Here is a 21,086-nt window from a genome sequence, read left to right as displayed (position 1 = left end):
ATATTTCCCATTCTCTCACTTTTTTCTTCATCCATACTTATGCTACCCTATTCAGCCCTCATCACCATGGCCTAGATGAGGGCAATCCCCTTTTACATAGTTTCCTTGTTTGTAGTCTTACTCCAATTCCCGTCTAATCTATTCCCAACACCGGTCTATCTGATTGAAAGCAGACTAGATCACTCTGCTGCTTATCTTTTAATACTTCCCATAACCTACAGGACAAAGTCTAAGCTAATCTTTTACAGGATTAAAAATGGCCTTTATGGGTGGACCTTCAAGATGGTGGAAGAGTCAGACGTGGAGATCACCTTCCTCCCCCAAAATACATGAGAAATACATGTACATGTGCAAGAAATCCTACAGAACACCTACTGAATGCTGACAGAAGACCTCAGACTTCCCAAAAGGCAAGAAACTCCCCACGTACCTGGGTAGGGCAAAAGAAAAAAGAAAAAACAGAGACATAAGAATAAAGATGGGACTTGCACCACTGTGAGGGACCTGTGAAGGAGGAAAAGGTTCCACACACTAGGAGGCCCCTTCACTGGCAGAGAAGAGGGGTGGCGGGGGGGAAGCTTCGGAGCCACAGAGGAGAGCACAGCAAGAGGTGTGCAAAGGGCAAGGCGGAGAGTTTCCTGCACAGAAGATTGTGCCGACCAGCACTCACCAGCCTGAGAGGCTTTTCTGCTCACCTGCCAGCCGGGATGGGTGGGAGCTGGGAGCTGAGGCTCGGGCTTCAGAGTTCAGATCCCAGGGAGAGGACTGCAGATGGCTGTGTGAACAGAGCCTGAAGGGGGCTAGTGTGCCACAGCTAGCCAGGAGGGAGTCCTGGAAAAAGTCTGGAACTGCCTAAGAGGGAAGAGACCTTTGTTTCGGGGTGCGCGAGGAGAGGGGATTCAGAGCATTGCCTAAACAAGCTCCAGAGATGGGCCCGAGTCGCGGCTATCAGCATGGACAACAGAGATGAGCATGAAATGCTAAGGCTGCTGCTGCAGCCACCAAGAAGGCTGTGTGCAAGCACAGGTCACCCTCCACACCACCCCTCCCAGGAGCCTGTGCATCCTGCCACTACCAGGGTCCCGTGATCCAAGGACAACTTCCCCGGGAGAACACACGGTGTGCCTCAGGCTGTTGCAACGTCACACTGGCCTCTGCCACTGTAGGCTTGCCCCACATTCCGTACCCCTACCTCCGCCTGGCCTGAGTGAACCAGAGCTCCCTAATCAGCTGCTCCTTTAAAATCATCCTTTCTGAGCAAAAAACAGATGCCCTCAGATGACCGACACACAGAGGCGGGGTCAAATCCAAACCTGAACCCCAGGAGCTGTGTGAACAAAGAAGAAAAGGGAAATCTATCCCAGCAGCCTCAGGAGCAGTGGATTAAATTTCCACAATCAACTTGATGTACCCTGCATCTGTGGAATACCTGAACAGAGAACGAATCATCCCAAAATTTAGGCAGTGGACTTTGGGAGCAATGATATATATATTGTTTTCCTTTTTCTCTTTTTGTGAGTGTGTATGTACATGCTTCTTTGGGTGATTTTGTCTGTAGAGCTTTGCATTTACCATTTGTCCTAGAGATCTGTCTGTCCGGTTTTTTGTTTGTTTGTTTTATTTTGTTTTTAGTATAGTTTTTAGTGCTTTTTTTATCATTTGTGGATTTGCTTTTTGGTTTGACTGTTCTTTTCTTCTTATTTTTTTCTCTTTTTAATTTTTTATTTTATTTTACTTTTTTCTTTCTTTCTTTCTTTCTTTTTTCCTAACTTTTCTTCTGAGCCATGTGGCTGACAGGGTCTTGGTGCTCTGGGTGCAAAGGGAGAGCCAAGTTCAGGACATTTGTCCACCAGAGACCTCCTACCTCCACATAATATCAAACAGCAAAAACTCTCCCAGAGATCTCCATCTCAATGCTAAGACCCAGCTCCACTCAATGACAAGCAAGCTACAGTGCTAGACACCCTATGCCAAACAACTAGCAAGACAGGAACACAACCCCACCTATTAGCAGAGGCTGCCTAAAATCATAATAAGGACACAGACACGCCAAAACACACCACTGGACGCAGTCCTGCCCACCAGAAAGACAAGATCCAGCCTCATCCACAAGAAAACAGGCACTAGGCCCCTCCACCAGGAAGCCTACACAACCCACTCAACCAACCTTAGCCACTGGGGCAGACACCAAAAACAATGGGAACTACAAACCTGCAGGTGATGAAAAGGAGACCTCAAACACAGTAAGTTAAGCAAGATGAGAAGACATAGAAACACACAGCAGATGAAGGAGTGAGGTAAAAACCCACCAGATTAAACAAATGAAGAGGAAATAGGCAGTCTCCTTGAAAAAGATTCAGAGTAATGATAGTAAAGATGATCAAAAGTCGTGGAAAAAGAATGGAGAAAATAAAAGAAACGTTTAACAAGGACCTAGAAGAGCTAAAGAGCAAACAATGATGAACAACACAATAAATGAAATTAAAAATTCTCTAGAAGAAATCAATAGCAGAAGAATTGAGGCAGAAGAACGGATAAGCAACCTGTAAGATAAAATATTGGAAATAACTACTGCAGAGCAGAATAAATAAAAAAGAAATGAAAAGAATTGAAGACTGTCTCAGAGACATCTGGGACAATGTTAAATGCACCAACATTTGAATTACACGGGTCCCAGAAGAAGAAGAGAAAAAGAAAGGGACTGAGAAAATATTTGAAGAGATTATAGATGAAAACTTCCCTAATATGGAAAGGAAATAGACAATCAAGTCCAGGAAGCACAGAGAGTCTCATACAGGATAAATCCAAGGAGAAACATGCCAAGAAACATATTAATCAAACTATCAAAAATTAAATACAAGGAAAAAATATAAAAAGCAACAAGGGAAAAACAACCAATAACACACAAGGGAATCCCCATAAGGTTAACAGCTGATCTTTCATCAGAAAGTCTGCAAGCCAAAAGGGAGTGGAAGGACATATTTAAAGTGATGAAAGGAAAAAACCTACAACCAAGATTACTCTACCCAGCAAGTATCATATTCAGATTTGACAGAGAAATTAAAACATTTACAGACAAACAAAAGCTAAGAGAATTCAGCACTATGAAACCATCTTTACAACAAATGCTAAAGGAACTTCTCTAGGCAGGAAACACAAGAGAAGGAAAAGACCTACAATAACAAACCCCAAACAATTAAGAAAATGGTAATAGGAACATACATATCAAGAATTACCTTAAATGTAAATGGATTAAATGCTCTAACCAAAAGACATAGACTGTCTGAATGGATACAAAAGCAAGACCCATATATATGCTGTCTACAAGAGACCCACTTCAGACCTAGGGACACATACAGACTGAAAGTGAGGGGATGGAAAAAGATATTCCATGCAAATGGAAATCAAAGGAAAGCTGGAGTAGCAATTCTCATATCAGACAAATAAAATTTAAAATAAAGACTATTACAAGAGACAAAGAAGGACATTACATAATGATCAAGGGATCAGTCAAAGAAGAAGATATAACAATTGTAAATATTTATGCACCCAACAAAGGAGCACCTCAATACATAAGGAAAATGCTAACAGCCATTAAAGGGAAAATAGTAACACAGTCATAGTAGGGGACTTTAACACCCCACTTTCACCAATGGAAAGATCATACAAATGAAAATAAATAAGGAAACGAAAGCTTTAAATTATACATAAAAGAAGATGGACTTAATTGATATTTATAGGAGAGTCCAACCAAAAACAACAGAATACACTTTCTTCTCATGTGCTCATGGAACATTCTCCAGCAGAGATCATATCTTGGGTCACAAATCATGCCTTGGTAAATTTAAGAAAATTGAAATCATATCCAGTATCTTTTCTGACTGCAGTGCTATGAGACTAGATATCAATTACAGGAAAAAATCTGTAAAAAATACAAACACATGGAGGCTAAACAATACACGACTTAATAACCAAGAGATCACTGAAGAAATCAATTAGGAAATCAAAAAATACCTAGAAACAAATGACAATGAAAACACTATGACCCATAACCTATGGGATGTAGCAAAAGCAGTTCTAAGAGGGAAGTTTATAGTAATACAATCCTACCCTCAAGAAACAAGAAACATCTGAAAGAAAACACCTAACCTTACACTTAAAACAATTAGAGAAAGAAGATCAAAAAATCCCCAAACGTAGCAGAAGGAAAGAAATCATAAAGATCAGACCAGAAATAAATGAAAAAGAAATGAAAGAAACATTAGCAAAGATCAATAAAACTAAAAGCCGGTTCTTTGAGAAGAAAAAAAAATTGATAAACCATTAGCCAGACTCATCAAGGAAAAAAGGGAGAATAACTCAAATCAATAGAATTAGAAATGAAAAAGGAGAAGTAACAACTGACACTGCAGAAATACAAAAGATCATGAGAGATTACTACAAGCAACTCTATGCCAATAAAATGGACAACCTGGAAGAAATGGACAAATTCTTAGAAATGCACAACCTTCCGAGACTGAACATGGAAGAAATAGAAAATATAAACAGACCAATCACAAGCACTGAAATTGAGACTGTGATAAAAATCTTCCAACAAAAAAAAAGCCCAGGACCAGATGGCTTCACAGGCGAATTCTATCAAACATTTAGAGAAGAGCTAACACCTATCCTTCTCAAACTCTTCCAAAATATAGCAGAGGGAAGAACACTCCCAAACTCATTCTATAAGGCCACCATCACCGTGATACCAAAACCAGACAAAGATGTCTCAAAGAAAGAAAACTACAGGCCAATATAACTGATGAACATAGATGCAAAAATCCTCAACAAAATACTAGCAAATAGAATCCAACAGCACATTAAAAGGATCATACATAATGATCAAGTGGGGTTTATCCCAGGAATGCAAGGATTCTTCAATATACACACATCAATCAATGTGATACACCATAGTAACAAATTGAAGGATAAAAACCACATGATCATCTCAATAGATGCAGAAAAAACTTTCAAAAAAATTCAACACCAATTTATGATAAAAACCCTCCAGAAAGTAGGCATGGAGGGAACTTACCTCAACATAATAAAGGCCATAGGTGACAAACCCACAGCCAACATCGTTCTAAGTGGTGAAAATCTGAAACCATTCCCACTAAGATCAGGAACAAGACAAGGTTGCCCACTCTTACCACCATTATTCAACATACTTTTTGAAGTTTTAGCCACAGCAATCAGAGAAGAAAAAGAGATAAAAGGAATCCAAATCGGAAAAGAAGAAGTAAAGCTGTCACTGTTTGCAGATGACATGATACTATACATAGAGAATCCTAAAGACGCTACCCGAAAACTACTAGAGCTAATCAGTGAATTTGGTAAAGTAGCAGGATACAAAATTAATGCACAGAAATCTCTTGCACTCCTATACACTAATGATGAAAACTCTGAAAGAGAAATTAAGGAAACACTCCCATTTAATACTGCAACAAAAAGAATAAAATACCTAGGAATAAACCTACCTAAGGAGACAAAAACCTGTATGCAGAAAACTATAAGACACTGATGCAAGAAATTAAAGATGATACAAACTGATGGAGTGATATACCATGTTCTTGGATTGGAAGAATCAACATTGTAAAAATGTGTATACTACCCAAACCAATCTACAGATTCAATGCAATCCCTGTCAAGCTACTAATGGCATTTTTTACAGAACTAGAACAAAAAATTTCACAATTTGTATGGAAATACAAAAGACCCCGAATAGCCAAAGCAATCTTGAGAAAAAAACTGGCGCTGGAGAAATCAGGCTCCCTGACTTCAGACTATACTACAAAGCTACAGTAATCAAGACCTTATGGTACTGGCACAAAAACAGAAATATAGACCAATGGAACAGGATAGAAAGCCAGACATAAATCCACGCACATATGGTCACCTTATTTTTGATAAAGGAGGCAAGAATATACAATGGAGAAAAGAGAGCCTCTTCAATAAGTGGTCCTGGGAAAATTGGACAGCTACATGTAAAAGAGTGAAATTAGAACACTCCCTAACACCATACATAAAAAGAAACTCAAAGTGGATTAAAGACCTAAATGTAAGACCAGACACTGTAAAACTCTTTGAGGAAAACATAGGCAGAACACTCTATGACATAAATCACAGCAAGATCCTTTTTGACCCACCCCCAAGAGAAACGGAAATAAAAACAAAAATAAACAAATGAGACCTAACGAAACTTCCAAGCTTTTGCACAGCAAAGGAAACCATAAACAAGATGAAAAGACAACCCTCAGAATTGAGAAAATATTTGCAAATGATGCAACTGACAAAGGATTAATCTCCAAAATTTACAAGCTGCTCATGCAGCTCAATATGAGAAAAACAAACAACCCAATCCAAAAATGGGCAAAAGACCTAAATAGACATTTCTCCAAAGATATACAGTTTGCCAACAAACACATGAAAGGATGCTCAGCATCACTAATCATTAGAGAAATGCAACTCAAAACTACAATGAGGTATCACCTCACATCAGTCAGGATGGCCATCATCAAAAAGTCTACAAACAATAAATGCTGGATAGGGTGTGAAGAAAAGGGAACCCTCTTGCACTGTTGGTGGGAATGTAACTTGATACAGCCACTATGGAGAACAGTATGGAAGTTCCTTAAAGTACTAAAAATAGACCTACCATACCACCCAGCAATCCCACTACTGGGCATATACACTGAGAAAACCATAATTTAAAAAGAGTCGTGTACCACAATGTTCATTGCAGCTCTATTTACAATAACCAGGACATGGAAGCAACCTAAGTGTCCACTGACAGATGAATGGAAAAAGAAGATGTGGCACATATATGCAATGGAATATTACTCTGCCATAAAAAGAAACAAAATTGAGTTACTTGTAGTGAGGTGGATGGACCTAGAGTCTGTCAAACATAGTGAAGTAAGTCAGAAAGAGAAAAACAAATACCATATGCTAACACATATATATGGAATCTAAAAAAAAAAAAAAAGGTCCTGAAGAACCTAGGTGCAGGACTGGAATACAGACGCAGACGTAGAGAATGGACTTGAGGACATGGGGAGGGGGAAGGGTAAGCTGGGACGAAGTGAGAGAGTGGCACTGACTTATATATACTACCAAAAGTAAAATAGGTAGCTAGTGGGAAGCAGCTGCATAGGACAAGGAGATCAGCTTGGTGCTTAGTGACCACCTAGAGGGGTGGGATAGGCAGGGTGGGAGAAGACACAAGAGGGAGGAGATATGGGGATATATGTATATGTATAGCTTATTCACTTTGTTATAAACATCACTAACAAACACACCATTGTTAAGCAGTTATTCTCCAATAAAGATGTTAAAAAAGAAAATGGCCTTTATAATTTAGCCTCTACTTTCGTTATGCATTATCTCCCAACATTCACTTCATAAAACTCAAAGTCATGGTATTAATACACTGTATATATTTGCCCATGTTTGAGGCTTCTTGCCTCCATGCCTATGTTCATTGTTCTAGAATGACCAGATCACTCAGTTACTCTCATGCTTTTCTTGGCTTACTGTTTCTTCAAGACTCAGGTTCAAGTGTCAGCATCAGAAAACCTTCGACCATCAATTCCCCACACCACCAAGCTGAGCTAACTACCGCCTCTCTATATAAACATATATGATGTACATCTTTGTTCTTTCCACTTTGTCTTATAATTAGCTGGTTGGTTGTGCTAGTCCTCTGAAATGTAAATCTTTCAAGGACAGGGACTGAGTTTTATCTTCTAACCCCAGAATCGAACATTGTTCTTGGCAAAGAGTAAGCATTTAATACATAAGGAATTGTTAGAATATATATATATATATATATATATATATATATATATATCCAGGAGTATTTTGTGAAATTGTGAGAGAACTAAGAATATTCATGTTTCCAAAAATGAAGTGTAGATCTTGCTCATTATGTTTAATTACAAAGAGAAATAGTGTAAACATCTTACCTTGTGGATTGCACACAGTATTTGATTCTTAACTTGTCATTTGTTTTCAGCAGTTCCTGGCTATCCCTGAGAATATTTCTATTACTACTGAAAATATCTCCAACACAATCTTTACTTATTCACTTATATTGAACTTGTTAAACTTACTTCTACTTTGAAGCTCAACTGCGAGTTGTCTTTCAAGGTTTTCTCTAATTTCTCTCTCTCTATAGAGCTCCATTCGCAGTTCCTTTTTTTCTTGTTGAATCTGCTTCTCTTGGATGTGAGCATTATCCAAAGCCACTTTCAGTAGACCCTGTCAAAGTACAGCAAATGACATGCAGTTCATCTTATCTGTTTTAATTTCTCAAATATGAAATAATTTATGTAGGTGCTAATGTCTTGTATTACATTTATTTTGTTTATAGAAATATTGTTGACCTGAATGTTGGTCAACAGAGTCTCCACAGAGGACAGACTATCAGCAAAAATTAATGGTCCAGGGAATCCAGGAGGCAATGCCTGCCCAGGAGTCAGTTGGATCTTGTCCAGGGGTGACTTCATCATTGGAATTTGAACGGGTACCTCTTCTGCAAGAAACAAAATTAATATCAGAAGGTTCATAAACTAACAGCTCAAAATTTTCACTATGTTTCCTTCATCTCTATAAAGATTTTGTTTCTAAAGCTAAATGATGGAAAACTCATAACTGGAAGTCATACCTATTTCCCAGCTGCCTCTCATTTCTCAAATAAATGTTTCAGTAAAGAATCAGTGAAAATGAATCAACATTTACTGCTAATTGGCATAAAATTTGGAGAAACAAATTTGACATGCTTATTAATATCTATAAATTAAGTAATCAGATCACTTCCTGGTAAAACACTAATTGCTTTTTAGTTTTTCTCTTTAAATCTATCTATCTATATCTATCATCTCCATATTTTAACACCTTTATTGAAGTATAATTTACATATAATAAAATTCATCTATTTTAATTGTATGCATCGATGAGGTTTAGTAAATTTACAGAATCGTACAACCATTACCAAAAATCTATTTTAGAACACCTCAATCACCCCCAAAATACCCCTCATGCCCATTTACAATTAATCTCCTTTCCCATTCCCAGCTCCTGGCAACCACTAATCTACTTTTTATCTCTATGGGATTGCCTTTTCTGGATATTTACATAAATAGAATCACATCATAAGTGATCTTTTGTGTTTGTCTTCTTTCACTTAGCATAATGTTTTTGACGTTCATCCATGTTGTGGCATGTATCAGTGTTTTTTTTCCTTTTTATTGCTGAAAAGTTTTCTATTGCATGGATACATGACTGTCTGTTTAATCATTCACTAGTTTGGCATCTGGGTTGTTTCCAGTGTTACCTTTTATTTTGAAGAATATTTCTTATGAAAAAAATAACCACCTATGTGTAAAACCACAAAGTGTATATTTTCTCCCTTTATATTTTTATATTAACTTCCCCCACACACTAATTACTTTAATGAGATTCCCTCTTAGCTTCATATGAAGAGACACCAATAGGATTTTTGTCTAATAAGATATTTCAGATTTGTTTTGCACAGATACATCTAATTACAAAAGGAATCTCCTCTTACTTTGAGACGCTAACTACTTGGCCATATACTTGAATTCTGGTTGAAAATCTTTGTGAGATGTATGAACCAGATAGCAAAGTTTCCTCTGCAATTAAGAATTGGGGCTTTTTTGATATATGTAAAAATAAACTGCTACAGAGGTAATCTTGGAATGTAGCCAAATAAAACCTGGCATTCTTAACTGGCTTCAATAGCAGTGCACAATGAGTTGATCACAGCACCTCAAACAAAATTACTCTACTCACCAGTAACTGAGCACAAGTAATGTTTGAAAATATGTATCTCTCTGGTCATAAAAATTTTCAGTGCCCCATATATTTTGAGACTCATTCAGGAAAAAGTTAAGCTTGAATCTAGACCTAACCAATTTTCACATGGTTTGAAAACAAAAATCTAGCTATTGGTTCTGGTCTTTGTAGGGATAGGAATATGAATTTGTCATACAGTTAGAACTCATTTTTCAATTGCAAGCAGCCTATATATTTAGTGAGCAGAGTCTTGAACCCTATTGATTTCACAGTCATCATGGTTTGCTGTGGGATTTTTTGTGTGGGAAGCTGTGGCATACAATTGTGGGAACTTCTGTGGGATCACCTAATGGGATAGCATTATCTCTGAATAAAATACTCTTGATATAGATCACCTTTACAATTTCTAATTTTCTAAAACCTATAGGGATAAAAATGCTAACAATTATTTTAGAAATCAACAGTTTCACATTATTTGAATCCAAAATGTATTTGTTTATCAGTTTTAAAGAATTCAATAGTATGCAAAAAATAGTCTGCTAATTTTCTTTTAGCACAGGAAACTATAATGAACATATTCCCAGGAATTTTTTTTTAGTAAAACTTACAAATAATATTTTGATCATAAATGCCTGATGCATGTATTTTATACAACTTGCTTGTAAAATTAACCCTAACCTCTTATAGAACATTTCTTCCTTCTTTCCTTCCTTTCCTTCCTTCCTTACTTCCTTCCTTCCTCCCTTCCTCCCTCCCTCCCTCCCTCCCTTCCTTCTTTGTCAGTAGTAGTTTTGGAAGAGGCAAAGTATTCCAGAGGGAGTGAGCACATGTTCTGTGATCTATTTCAAGTACAAGGTTTGAACATTGGAAATATCTCATTAAAATATAAATTCTAAAATATGTCTTAGGTAGCAGCTCTAATGTCTCTAAGGGATATTTCTCAACAGCTAACGAAGCAATATTATGCTTTATTTGTGTTACTTGAAGTACATATTTAGCTAGTATTTTGTCTTCTGCACATGAGTGCATTAAGTGGATAGGTAGAATGACTTCATTATGATCTATCAATATTAATAATAATTGGGGAGGTTCAACATCTTTATATTGACGTTTATAAATCTTAGAGATGAATTTATGTAGCCTGGAAGATCTATTTTTACAAAATAAACCACCACAAAGTTAGAACATTGACTTCCTGCTGATTCTGAGATAATATAATGTTTCTCCTGAATAAATATTTTGCATCAGGGGAGACTTCTTAAAATTATGGATTCTTTGTAATGTATCACTCTACACACACATGTAACCTCAGTGATCAGGGTATTCTACAAACAAAATACCTGAAAACGAAAGCAATATGTTAGGTATGCATAAAACAAAATTAGAACTACCTTAAAATCATCAGAAGTCTTCTATTTGGAGACGAATGAAATGCCATTAAATTGGCTGAAAGTAAAATTACTATTGACTATGAAGATAGTTTGTATGGTCTATGGTTTGTAATGTTGCTGTATAGAAGATTGAAGTTTCAAAATAGTATTACTCTTCTTTAAAGAGATAGACACAGCTGAATTAGGTGTTGCTTGCTGCAGTGAGGATCAAATGCAAAAAGAATCGTATTTCATCAGACCTAGTCAACACCAGGAAAATAAATAGAAATATAAGAGGTGTGCAGGCAATGATTCATTTTGATAATCTGGCCCAAGAGAGACACATAGAGACAGCACACAGATCTAAGCTTCTACTAAAAGACAAATAGGACACAGAGGGTGGGAATTGGGATGACAGTGTAGCAGAGGTCACATCGATTTTCAGCAGCAGTTTTCACACGGATGAGATAACCCTGGACTCTATTTGGCCCATTGTTCATATCTTACCTGTCCCACAAGCAATAAATTTCCTAGTCCTGGAAAAGGGCAGTAAAGAAGAATATTTCTACTTATGACTTCTTACGATTAAGTTTCTGTGCAAACCAAACATGCTTTCCCAGACCAAGGTCACATTGTATGTTAAGGTCCATAATAGCCAAAAACTAGTCGAAGTGTATTATGTTTGGTGTATATGAGTGGAAACTGTCAAACCATTCATTATTGTTTTTTTTCTGATCTAAATCACGTGCTACAAAAATGAATGATAAATGCATTAGAAATCTATTTCAATCTTGTAATAAGTTTTCACATCTGAATGGCACCTACATTTTCCTCAGAGTTTGAATAGATGCACTGTTATGTAGGGATTTATTAGGTAGGATTGGGAAATCCTAATTGGCAATGAAATAAAATATAAGCAAGTACTAGAAATATAGATTGTCAGTGAAATAAGAGCATCTCTTTGTAATCCAGGGAGAAAGGGTTTTGATGGAGCATTTTGATTTAAAAAGCTAGTGTTCAAAATGTATATATTAAAATCTTTATCAACACATATGAAGCAATGGTATAACCTAAAAGATAAAGATAGGACAACTGCTATCTAGCTGAGGGTATGAGCAACCTCTTAATTTATTGAAGCAAATTGGAGACTGCTTTTATTGAACTTGTTTGTTAAACCTGCCATACTTTGTAATAGCACTTGGAAATCCATCTAGAGAATAAGCTTTTAATTTTAAGTTCTTACCTAGGGCCCAGATGAATAGATGCAAAAGATGACAAGTATATTTGTAGAAAAAAAAAGATAAACCATATGGTAAATGCTCAGGATGGAAAAGTCCCCCTAAAAATTAAAGTCAAGGATGCTGGAACCTTTCTGTATGATTCTAGTGCTTGTTTTCCCACCTTTTCTTTGGGTTAAGTCTTTCCTCTTTCCCCTGGGCTTTGAGGATTGTGATACAGGAATGGAAATTGAACACAGCAGACTCACTCAGCAGTGGAAAGATACAGCCACCTACCAGGTCATCAGTTTTCATTCTTTAACAAATAAATTATATTTCATTATTTGATTTAAGAGCTTTCCCTTAAATAAAGCTGGCCCAGGGGACTCTCTTTTGTTGTTGTCATTAGTATTACATTCAGCACAAGCAAGACACCTGCTTCCCTCTTCCAAAATGAGGAACAATAACAACAACAAAATGACCAACTGCTGTGAAATGATCTGACCTGCATGAATATGAGGAAGTGTTCATGGTCTGAGTTGAACAATGACTCAAGTGTTGCCATCATCAAATTTGGAAAAGGAAAACTAGATCCCCAAATTGGCTAAATTTATTAAATCAGAACATCTCAGAGCCTTTAAAATGTTAATTCTAAATATTAACATATGTTACATGTTAAATTAGATAGCTGAGAGCATAGTGACAAAGAGTATAAGATGTTGGAGTCTGATTGCCTATGTTTGCAACCCTGCTCTATGATTTGCTAGCCCCTGGAAAAGTTCCTTAATCTTTTTGTGCCTCAATTTACTCATCTGTAAAGTTAGGATAATAATAATAATACCTATCTTATAGGGTTGTTATAAAGATTAATAAGCTAAAATTTGTAAAGTTACTCAAAGTAAATGCAATATAAATGTTTGTTAAATAAATTGTTAATTGAAAATTCCCAGGAGTGGAGGAGAACATAGTAACATATTTGACCATCTAAGCATCCACTAACACCTCATGAAAGACATGTTGGAAAGATCCTCTTCTAGGTAATAACTGGATGAGCCTGGCTTCACCCTAAATTAGGCCAATGTTACTTTCTTAGTTATCAAAGGTCTGAGGAGTCTTCCTAAGTCAAGGTCAGTAGTTCTCAACTGTGGGCAATTTTGCTGCCCAGAGGACATTTGGCAGCGGATGGAGACATTTTTGACTGTCAAAACTGAGGAGGTAGGGGTGTGTGCTACTGGCATCTAATGGTAGAGGCTAGGGATGCGCTGCCCTCTGCCTCCATCCCCACCAAAGAATTATCTGGTCCAAACGTCAATACTGGTTGAGAACTGCTGTTTCAAAATTACATAGGAAAATCTCAATGAATGAACAGTTCACTAGATCTCCCTTTCTGTACTAAACTTCTTCTAGAGAGTTAATATGCTTAATAAGACAATAAGGTCAAATCAGTGATGTAGAATGAACACAGGACTTTACAAGGTATGTTTTAGAGTTCTTGTGCATTTAATTTCAGGTTCCTGACTTCAGTTCTTTGCTCAAATATCACCTTATTAGTGAAACTTACACCAAACATCTTATTTAAAACTGCAGCCTGCACCCTTATTTCCATCCCCTTAACATGAATTTTTCTATAAAATGTATCACCATTTAATATACAATATAACTTACTTATTCACTATTTTTGTTACATTTCATTTTACTACAATATACTCTCCATGAAAGTGGGGACTTTTCCTGTTTTTTATTTCCCATTGCTATCTTCTCGGCATTTAGAATAGTAACTGTCTAGGGTCTACAACAATTGTAATGATTTTAGGTACGTACCAATAATCTTAAAGTGTGAGGTAAGATTCCTGATTATCAGACTGATTCCACTTTTTTCTTTCTATTCCAAAAAGGTAAAATTATATATATACATGAATATATAATTTTAAGTTTTTTTACAAATATGTGGTGAAAGGAAGGAAGAAAGAGGGGATCGAGGTAAAGAGTTTCTTATCAACTCTCAGCCTTTCCAATAAAATAAATGATTACTATAATCTACAGATATTGTGATAAACTAAAATATTACAATTTTGAAAAATAGTTGATATAGTTATTAAAGGATGACTATTGTATATTTATTTAACCTGTCTGCATATCATAGTCCTTTGAGGACTAAAGATAGTAAAAGTATAAATCTTTCTGGCCCATACACATACTTTCCTATCATCTTTGAGATGATGTATTATTGCATCAAAGATAAAGCAAACTTGACTAATTTTTTTTGAAGTACATCTGTATTTTCTAGAGCTTAGAAATAGAAAAAGGCTGGGGACTAGAAATAGAAAGAAGTTTCATACAGAGACTAGAATTTCATCTAAAAACTGCAAGACAGACAAGAATTTCTAATATAAACAACAAAACAGCACCAGAGGCATGTACAAGTCCCTTCTCCAGAAAACAAGCCTGGCTACCTCTGTGAAAAAGGCTGCAGAGAGAAGAGCATTAAATGAGTGAGACGTTAGTATGTAAGAGTTTACATTAGAAATTGGCAAACAGGAGGCAGGAGTGGGCATAGAGGTAAAGTGGGAAGGAAGCTGATGTTTTAAAGAGATGTGTTTAGGAAAAATGGGAGAGAGTGCACATATTTCCATCAATCAGCTGACCCTTCCAGGGGACAATGTTTCATTGTCCTGGTTTATCTGTAAAATGGTCTCATGGTTTTAATATAACCCCGCTTTTACCCTTACTAGGGGTTCAGTCATCTAGCTGACTGCAGAGGCTGTAAAGCAGATTTTTCATTTTGCTTCCCGGCTGGGAAATGTGCAATCCTTTCCATCAACCAGGGAAGAAAGCTCTCTCCTTAATCTGGCACAAATCAGGAAGAGAAATTTACTGCTCTGACCTGGCAGTTCAGGTGCTAACTTTAAAATCACTGATTTTTTTTTTTTTGACTTAGTTAACATATCTGAGTAGAGTGGATCGGTAGAAAGTACAAGGGAGCAAGTTATTCATCCAGTACCTTAACATCAGTGGTTCTTAAACTTTATCATACATCAGAGTGTCCTGAAGGTCTTTAAAAAATCGTTCCCAACTTCCAAAGTTTCTGATTCAGTAGGTCTAGGGTATGGCCTAGCAACTGGAATTCCTAAGTGCCCAGTTGATGTTTCATGTTCCTGGTGTGGGGACCACAGTTTGAGAAACCACTGAGCTATATAAAAGTAGATTTTACTACATTTAAAGATGATTAATATTGCTTCCTATTATAGTACCTTTTAAAAATAGTTGTCTTTACCATTTTAAGAAATTTCAAAATGTTACCTAATTTTAAGTACGTATTTTCACAGCTTCAAGAAATTGCATAAAATTAGAGATACATCAACTAGCCTGTTCTACAGACCTAGAGATTCTGAAAACCAATTTACATTGCACTGAAAAAAAATGTATAATGGAACCTATTTGCAACATAGAATCAGGAAACAAAACAGTAAAAAAAATTAGTGAGTCTATACAGGTAAAAGCAAAATACTTTTCCAAAATGAATTTAACATAAGCAACTGTTCAGTAAGCAGTTCTATGGATTAATCCTTGAGTACTATTTCCTTGTATCCATGAAAGATGGAAAGTGGGCATTTTGGTAGGGTTAAGATTAAAAATTAAAGATGATTTAAAATCAGAATGACACTGTCATGGAGAACTTGGCAAGAACAGTCTATATAACAGTTTATAATTTGTCACCTCCTATAAACTCTGTAATGAGGAATATGTAGATAATTATACAGGTTTGACATTTATATTTGTATGCTCACTAATAACTCTGCAATTATACCTGCTTATAGTCTGTGAATATTTATATTTTTGATGTTTCCAAAGTACCAATGATATAAAATTGAGAACATTCTTTTATTCATTAATTATCTCTTCTCTTCTCTTCTCTTCTGTCTCTGTCAGACACACAAACATGCATGCACACACATTGGTGAGAATATATACTGATTTTTCTGTTTCAGCTAGGAAATAAAAAATTGAGGCACTGAGGCACCATATTTTTATCATAGAAAAAAATTAAGGGTTCTTCTAATAGTTGAGTTTTGGAATCATAATGACTACACTATTGTAAACCTAGCCAGTTCAAAATGACACTGATCATTTAATTTAATTATTTTACAAAACTGAATTTTCTTTAAAATAAATGTTAATTATTAGAGGAAAGCACTGCAATTTTCAGTTTTCCTTTTCTGTATAACGTCGGCATTAAGACCATCAAAACTGTTGCTTCTCCTTTGGAAGCCTCTGAAGTTTTATCAAAGAAGCAGGTATCTATTAATAATGCTCAATTCAACAACCTTCACCAAATGCACAATGCTATTTTTAGATATTGTCTATTGCTATGAGCACTTATACCATCTGGTGAACAAGTTTTTTTTTTGGTTAAATGATAATAATAATAAAATAATTCATAAGGTATAACCAAAGGAACAGGGAGGGGTAAACTTCATCACTAGAACAAATTAGTGTGCCATTTTCTTTCATGTTTTGACATTGCCTCTGCCTCATCTACATTTCTAGTTAGGCTGTGGGGCTTGTTTCATTTTTACTCTCTTCTATTTCAATATTCACATCTAACTTAGTGACTTTTATCAGAAACACTTACTTGAGTACTCAGTTGTGCCTGGTATTGTGGTGTAAATTATGAGTTCACAGATTTGTAAATTGAAGAGTGTTGTAGTGATTTCCTCTAATAATTATATTAGAAATCTCAATCAATTGGAAAGTTTTCACAAATGTATCATTCACAGTAACTTCAATAGTTACTGAAAGGTTAATCACCCGATACCCCCAGTTTCTTATTTTAACTCTTTTTTTGCCTAAAATGTATGATTCTGCTGTTCTACTTGAAACACAATGAACATGACTGAATCTCTCTGTGTCTTCGAATGTTACATCTCTAAACTTCAATGTACCTATTTGTAGAATAGGAAGAACTACTTCAGAGTGTTTGTGGGAGTTTTAAATGAGAAAATGAACGTGGAAGCACCTAACCCTGTACTTAGCATATAGTAGGCCCTTAGTAAAAATTGGCTAAATCTGAAACTATGCTAGCCTCCTAAATATGGAATGCTTGAGAAAAATGATTGAACTAAATGTACACAGACTCGCCCATGAAATTTCTTTTTCTTTAAATTTCTTATGGTAAATTGATTGAAAGATTTAGTTAATGTAGCAACCATTAATTAAGATTTTGTAGCATTGTATTTTGTTTTCCTAATAACCAGACAAAAAACAAACTTGCAGTTTTGTAACTAAAATCTCTCAGATTAGTTTCCAGGTAGTTGGAAGACTTCAGGTTCACATATTTTGAGTCACATTTTTTCCCTTAAATTTAATTGAGGTTACATTTTTATTCCCATGGAGAACTGCAAGTTTAAAATAAGTGTGCTTTCTACTAAAAAATTAAAAAAAAACAGGAAATATCTATCTTAAATATTCCTGCCAAATTCAGCCTTATTTTATTAACATTGAAATTCCTTCACCTACTATCTGTTACAAATATTTATGGATCCATATGGAATGGCAGATGTTGAAGCTGAGACACTGCAGGTATTTTTCACTTTCGCTAATAACCCTGGTACTTGAGGATTTTTTTCATCTTCTATAATAAGAGCTCTAGTTTGAATAAAAAATCCAAAACGTTCACTGAATATAATATTTAGAATTATTATAAGACTATGTCTATGCTGAAACTGGGTCTATGCAGACAAAAGAGTTTGATGTTTTTAATAGCCTGCAAAAATATACATATATGTTTATTATATATATTCAAAGCGTGAAACAAAGGGAATAATTGTTTGGGTGATCAAAATTACTATAATACTGCACAAACTGATCAGAACTGCCCAGGTAATTTCTCAGCTCTCAACTTCCAGTGACAGTTTAGTTCCCTCTGATTTTCTCCTTTTTCTTTCCTTATCTGATCCAAACCTTATACATACTCATAATCAATGATATTTCTTTTGAGGAAAAATTATCTTTTTAAGATTCACTTTGCACAAAGCCCAACAAAAACAAACAGTTAATATTAAATGCAGTTCTCTAACATTTTCTACTTCTATGAATGTTTAGAATATTATGAACTCAGACAGAGGAATCATGTAGTGAGAATAAATGGAAAAAAAAGAAATTAAGAAGTAATATCTAATATCTTGCATTATGAATGTGTTGTAATCAGACTTGAATATATTGCCCAAACTTTCTGTTCTAGATTCCAATTCTATGAAATTGTTTTCTTTTATGATTCACTTATTTGGATAAAGTGCTTTAAAGAGCAACATTATAACATTCGATTCCAATGAAATTATATTCATTTTAGTACCATATATTAGCCATTTCTGCATTTGACCTGCACATGTCTTCATATTTGCTTTGGATGGCTTTAAGGAACATGAATCCATCCCCCTGAGCAGCTGTATTCATACAGTTCCCTCAGAGATTGTCATTTTCCTAATCTGAATTGATCACTAGGGAAAGTCATTTTGCTCACTGCCTCTGGGTCCATTGTCACCTCCCAGCCATTATTCAGTTCCCACTTGGCATTTTTCCAGTGTGAAAATACCATATTTTTATACAATGTTGAAATCACTTCCTACTTTTGGTTACTGACAATGGATTCCATCCTACCTTCAGTTAAAACACCTGTATTAACAGAGAGTGAAATGTGCTATAGTTAGCCTGTGATTCTCAAGCAAAATCTGTATTACAGTTTCTTGGGAGAATGTACTAATAACCCAAGTAACCATCTAATCTAATTTAACACTGTCTGTGAGAAAATCTGATGTTTTAAGAAAAACTTTCAGAGGGTAAAGGCAACACAATATGCTATTCAAGTTTAGACATTAATGTATATTTATTGCTTACAACATCCCATGAGATACTTTCTTATCTGGATACTTATAATATGTGCTACCTTTCCCATTTGCCTGGAAAGTGGGCTCTATGGTTAGCAAAATTCTATTAACAACACCTCATAGCTTTTTAAACTTTGTAAGCCCTTCCAAACATTTAAAGTATATAGAGGCTGAATTTTCAGATAATATTTATTATTTACTTTTCAATGAAATAAAACATTTTATAAAGGCTAATTCTGCTATTATGTCTTTCCCTGCTTAGACTTCTTAAATAGCATATCCCATGCCATCCTCTGAAGCCAAGAAGTAAAGACACACAGTAGTAGTATTTCCACAGATGTAAAATACCTCTAATAAAATAGAGATATAAGACAGGAACAAATTACTCAAGTCCACTATAATAAAAGACACGTCTTAAAACTGTATTATGCTAATGATACTGGCATTCCCATTAGTATGTTGCATATACCCTTTCAAAGCTGTATACCCTTTTCAAATGACATGGCCTTTTTGTAATACCGTTTGTGTCCAAGCAGATACAACACTTGTAGAGAATGTATCTAGGGAGCCATAAAACTGTTAGAAAATATATTTCTCCATGATATTTTAGTACTTTGAAAAATTCTATCACAGGGAAAAATGTTTTGCTGTAAATATCTTAAAAGCCTTATAAAGGCAATGGCTTCCCAAAGCACTTGTTTAAATAATTTTAAGAGCTAGAATAGAATAGGTCTTCTTATATACTACAGCTCAAACTCTTTATAATTTCCTTGATTTTTCACAGGCCTTGTTCGTTAATTTAAAAAGATTTTAAGTGCAATGCAATATGTATGCTAATATGATAATGAATAATCTGGCTGCCAATTTGCAATATTACAATACATTTACCAAAACGAAGGTAAAAAATGCATTTTCCTTCAGCATAGCTTTTACTATTTCTGCACGAGGTATTGTTTGATGAATAATTTAGCAAAAAAAAATGACATTTTATTTTTTTTAAGAGCTTTTTAATATTTTTTTTTAAATTTTTTATTTTATTTGTTTATTTATTTATGGCTGTGTTGGGTCTTTGTTTCTGTGCGAGGGCTTTCTCTAATTGCGGCAAGTGGGGGCCACTCTTCATTGCGGTGCGCGGGCCTCTCGCTATCGCGGCCTCTCTTGTTGCGGAGCACAGGCTCCAGACGCGCAGGCTCAGTAATTGTGGCTCACGGGCCTATTTGCTCCGCGGCATGTGGGATCCTCCCAGACCAAGGCTCGAACCCGTGTCCCCTGCATTGGCAGGCAGATTCTCAACCACTGCGCCACCAGGGAAGCCCCAAAAATGACATTTTAAATACTCAATGTGCTGTGTATTTTTGTAAAGTTGAAATGAGTCAAAGTAGGAAAAAATGACCTATGCATTCTTCATGGTAGTATACTTAGAGTTTAACTTAGAAGCAAAGACAATCAAATCCTAAATTCAGGATTTTGAGAATTGAATTTTGTAATATATGTTTTTGTTTTTATGCTTTTTCAATTTTATAGAAAATCTTGTGAATTATTTAAAAATTAAGTTCTTCACTGTTACATGTTTCCTCTGTTCAGGCCTCATAAATTTCATTTCCATATTTGTGAACAGGAAATGTTAAGTGTATGTGTGTATGCATATGTGTGTGTGTATTCTCCCCTAACAGTCAAGACACGTAAAAGGAGGGGGAGGAAATCAAAATGGTTCAGTAAGAGGATGTGGAACTCACTTCCCCCCACAAACACATCACACA

At 35.7% G+C, this 21,086-nt stretch overlaps 1 protein-coding gene across 1 annotated transcript in view; it reads right to left on the bottom strand.

Annotated features, from left to right (window-relative positions):
• Positions 1-21,086, bottom strand: part of DACH2 (dachshund family transcription factor 2) — a 605,734-nt gene that overhangs the window by 8,223 nt on the left and 576,425 nt on the right. The window contains exons 9-10 of the mRNA XM_036839293.1: positions 8,424-8,572; positions 8,151-8,298 (exon numbers count right to left, since the gene is read on the bottom strand). Of these exons, the coding sequence (XP_036695188.1) occupies positions 8,151-8,298; positions 8,424-8,572 (297 nt within the window). The remainder of the gene's footprint in view (positions 1-8,150; positions 8,299-8,423; positions 8,573-21,086) is intronic.

The sequence above is a fragment of the Balaenoptera musculus genome, chromosome X, assembly GCF_009873245.2.
Source record: "Balaenoptera musculus isolate JJ_BM4_2016_0621 chromosome X, mBalMus1.pri.v3, whole genome shotgun sequence".
NCBI lineage: Eukaryota > Metazoa > Chordata > Mammalia > Artiodactyla > Balaenopteridae > Balaenoptera > Balaenoptera musculus.
This window is presented reverse-complemented; position numbering and strand designations above follow the sequence as displayed.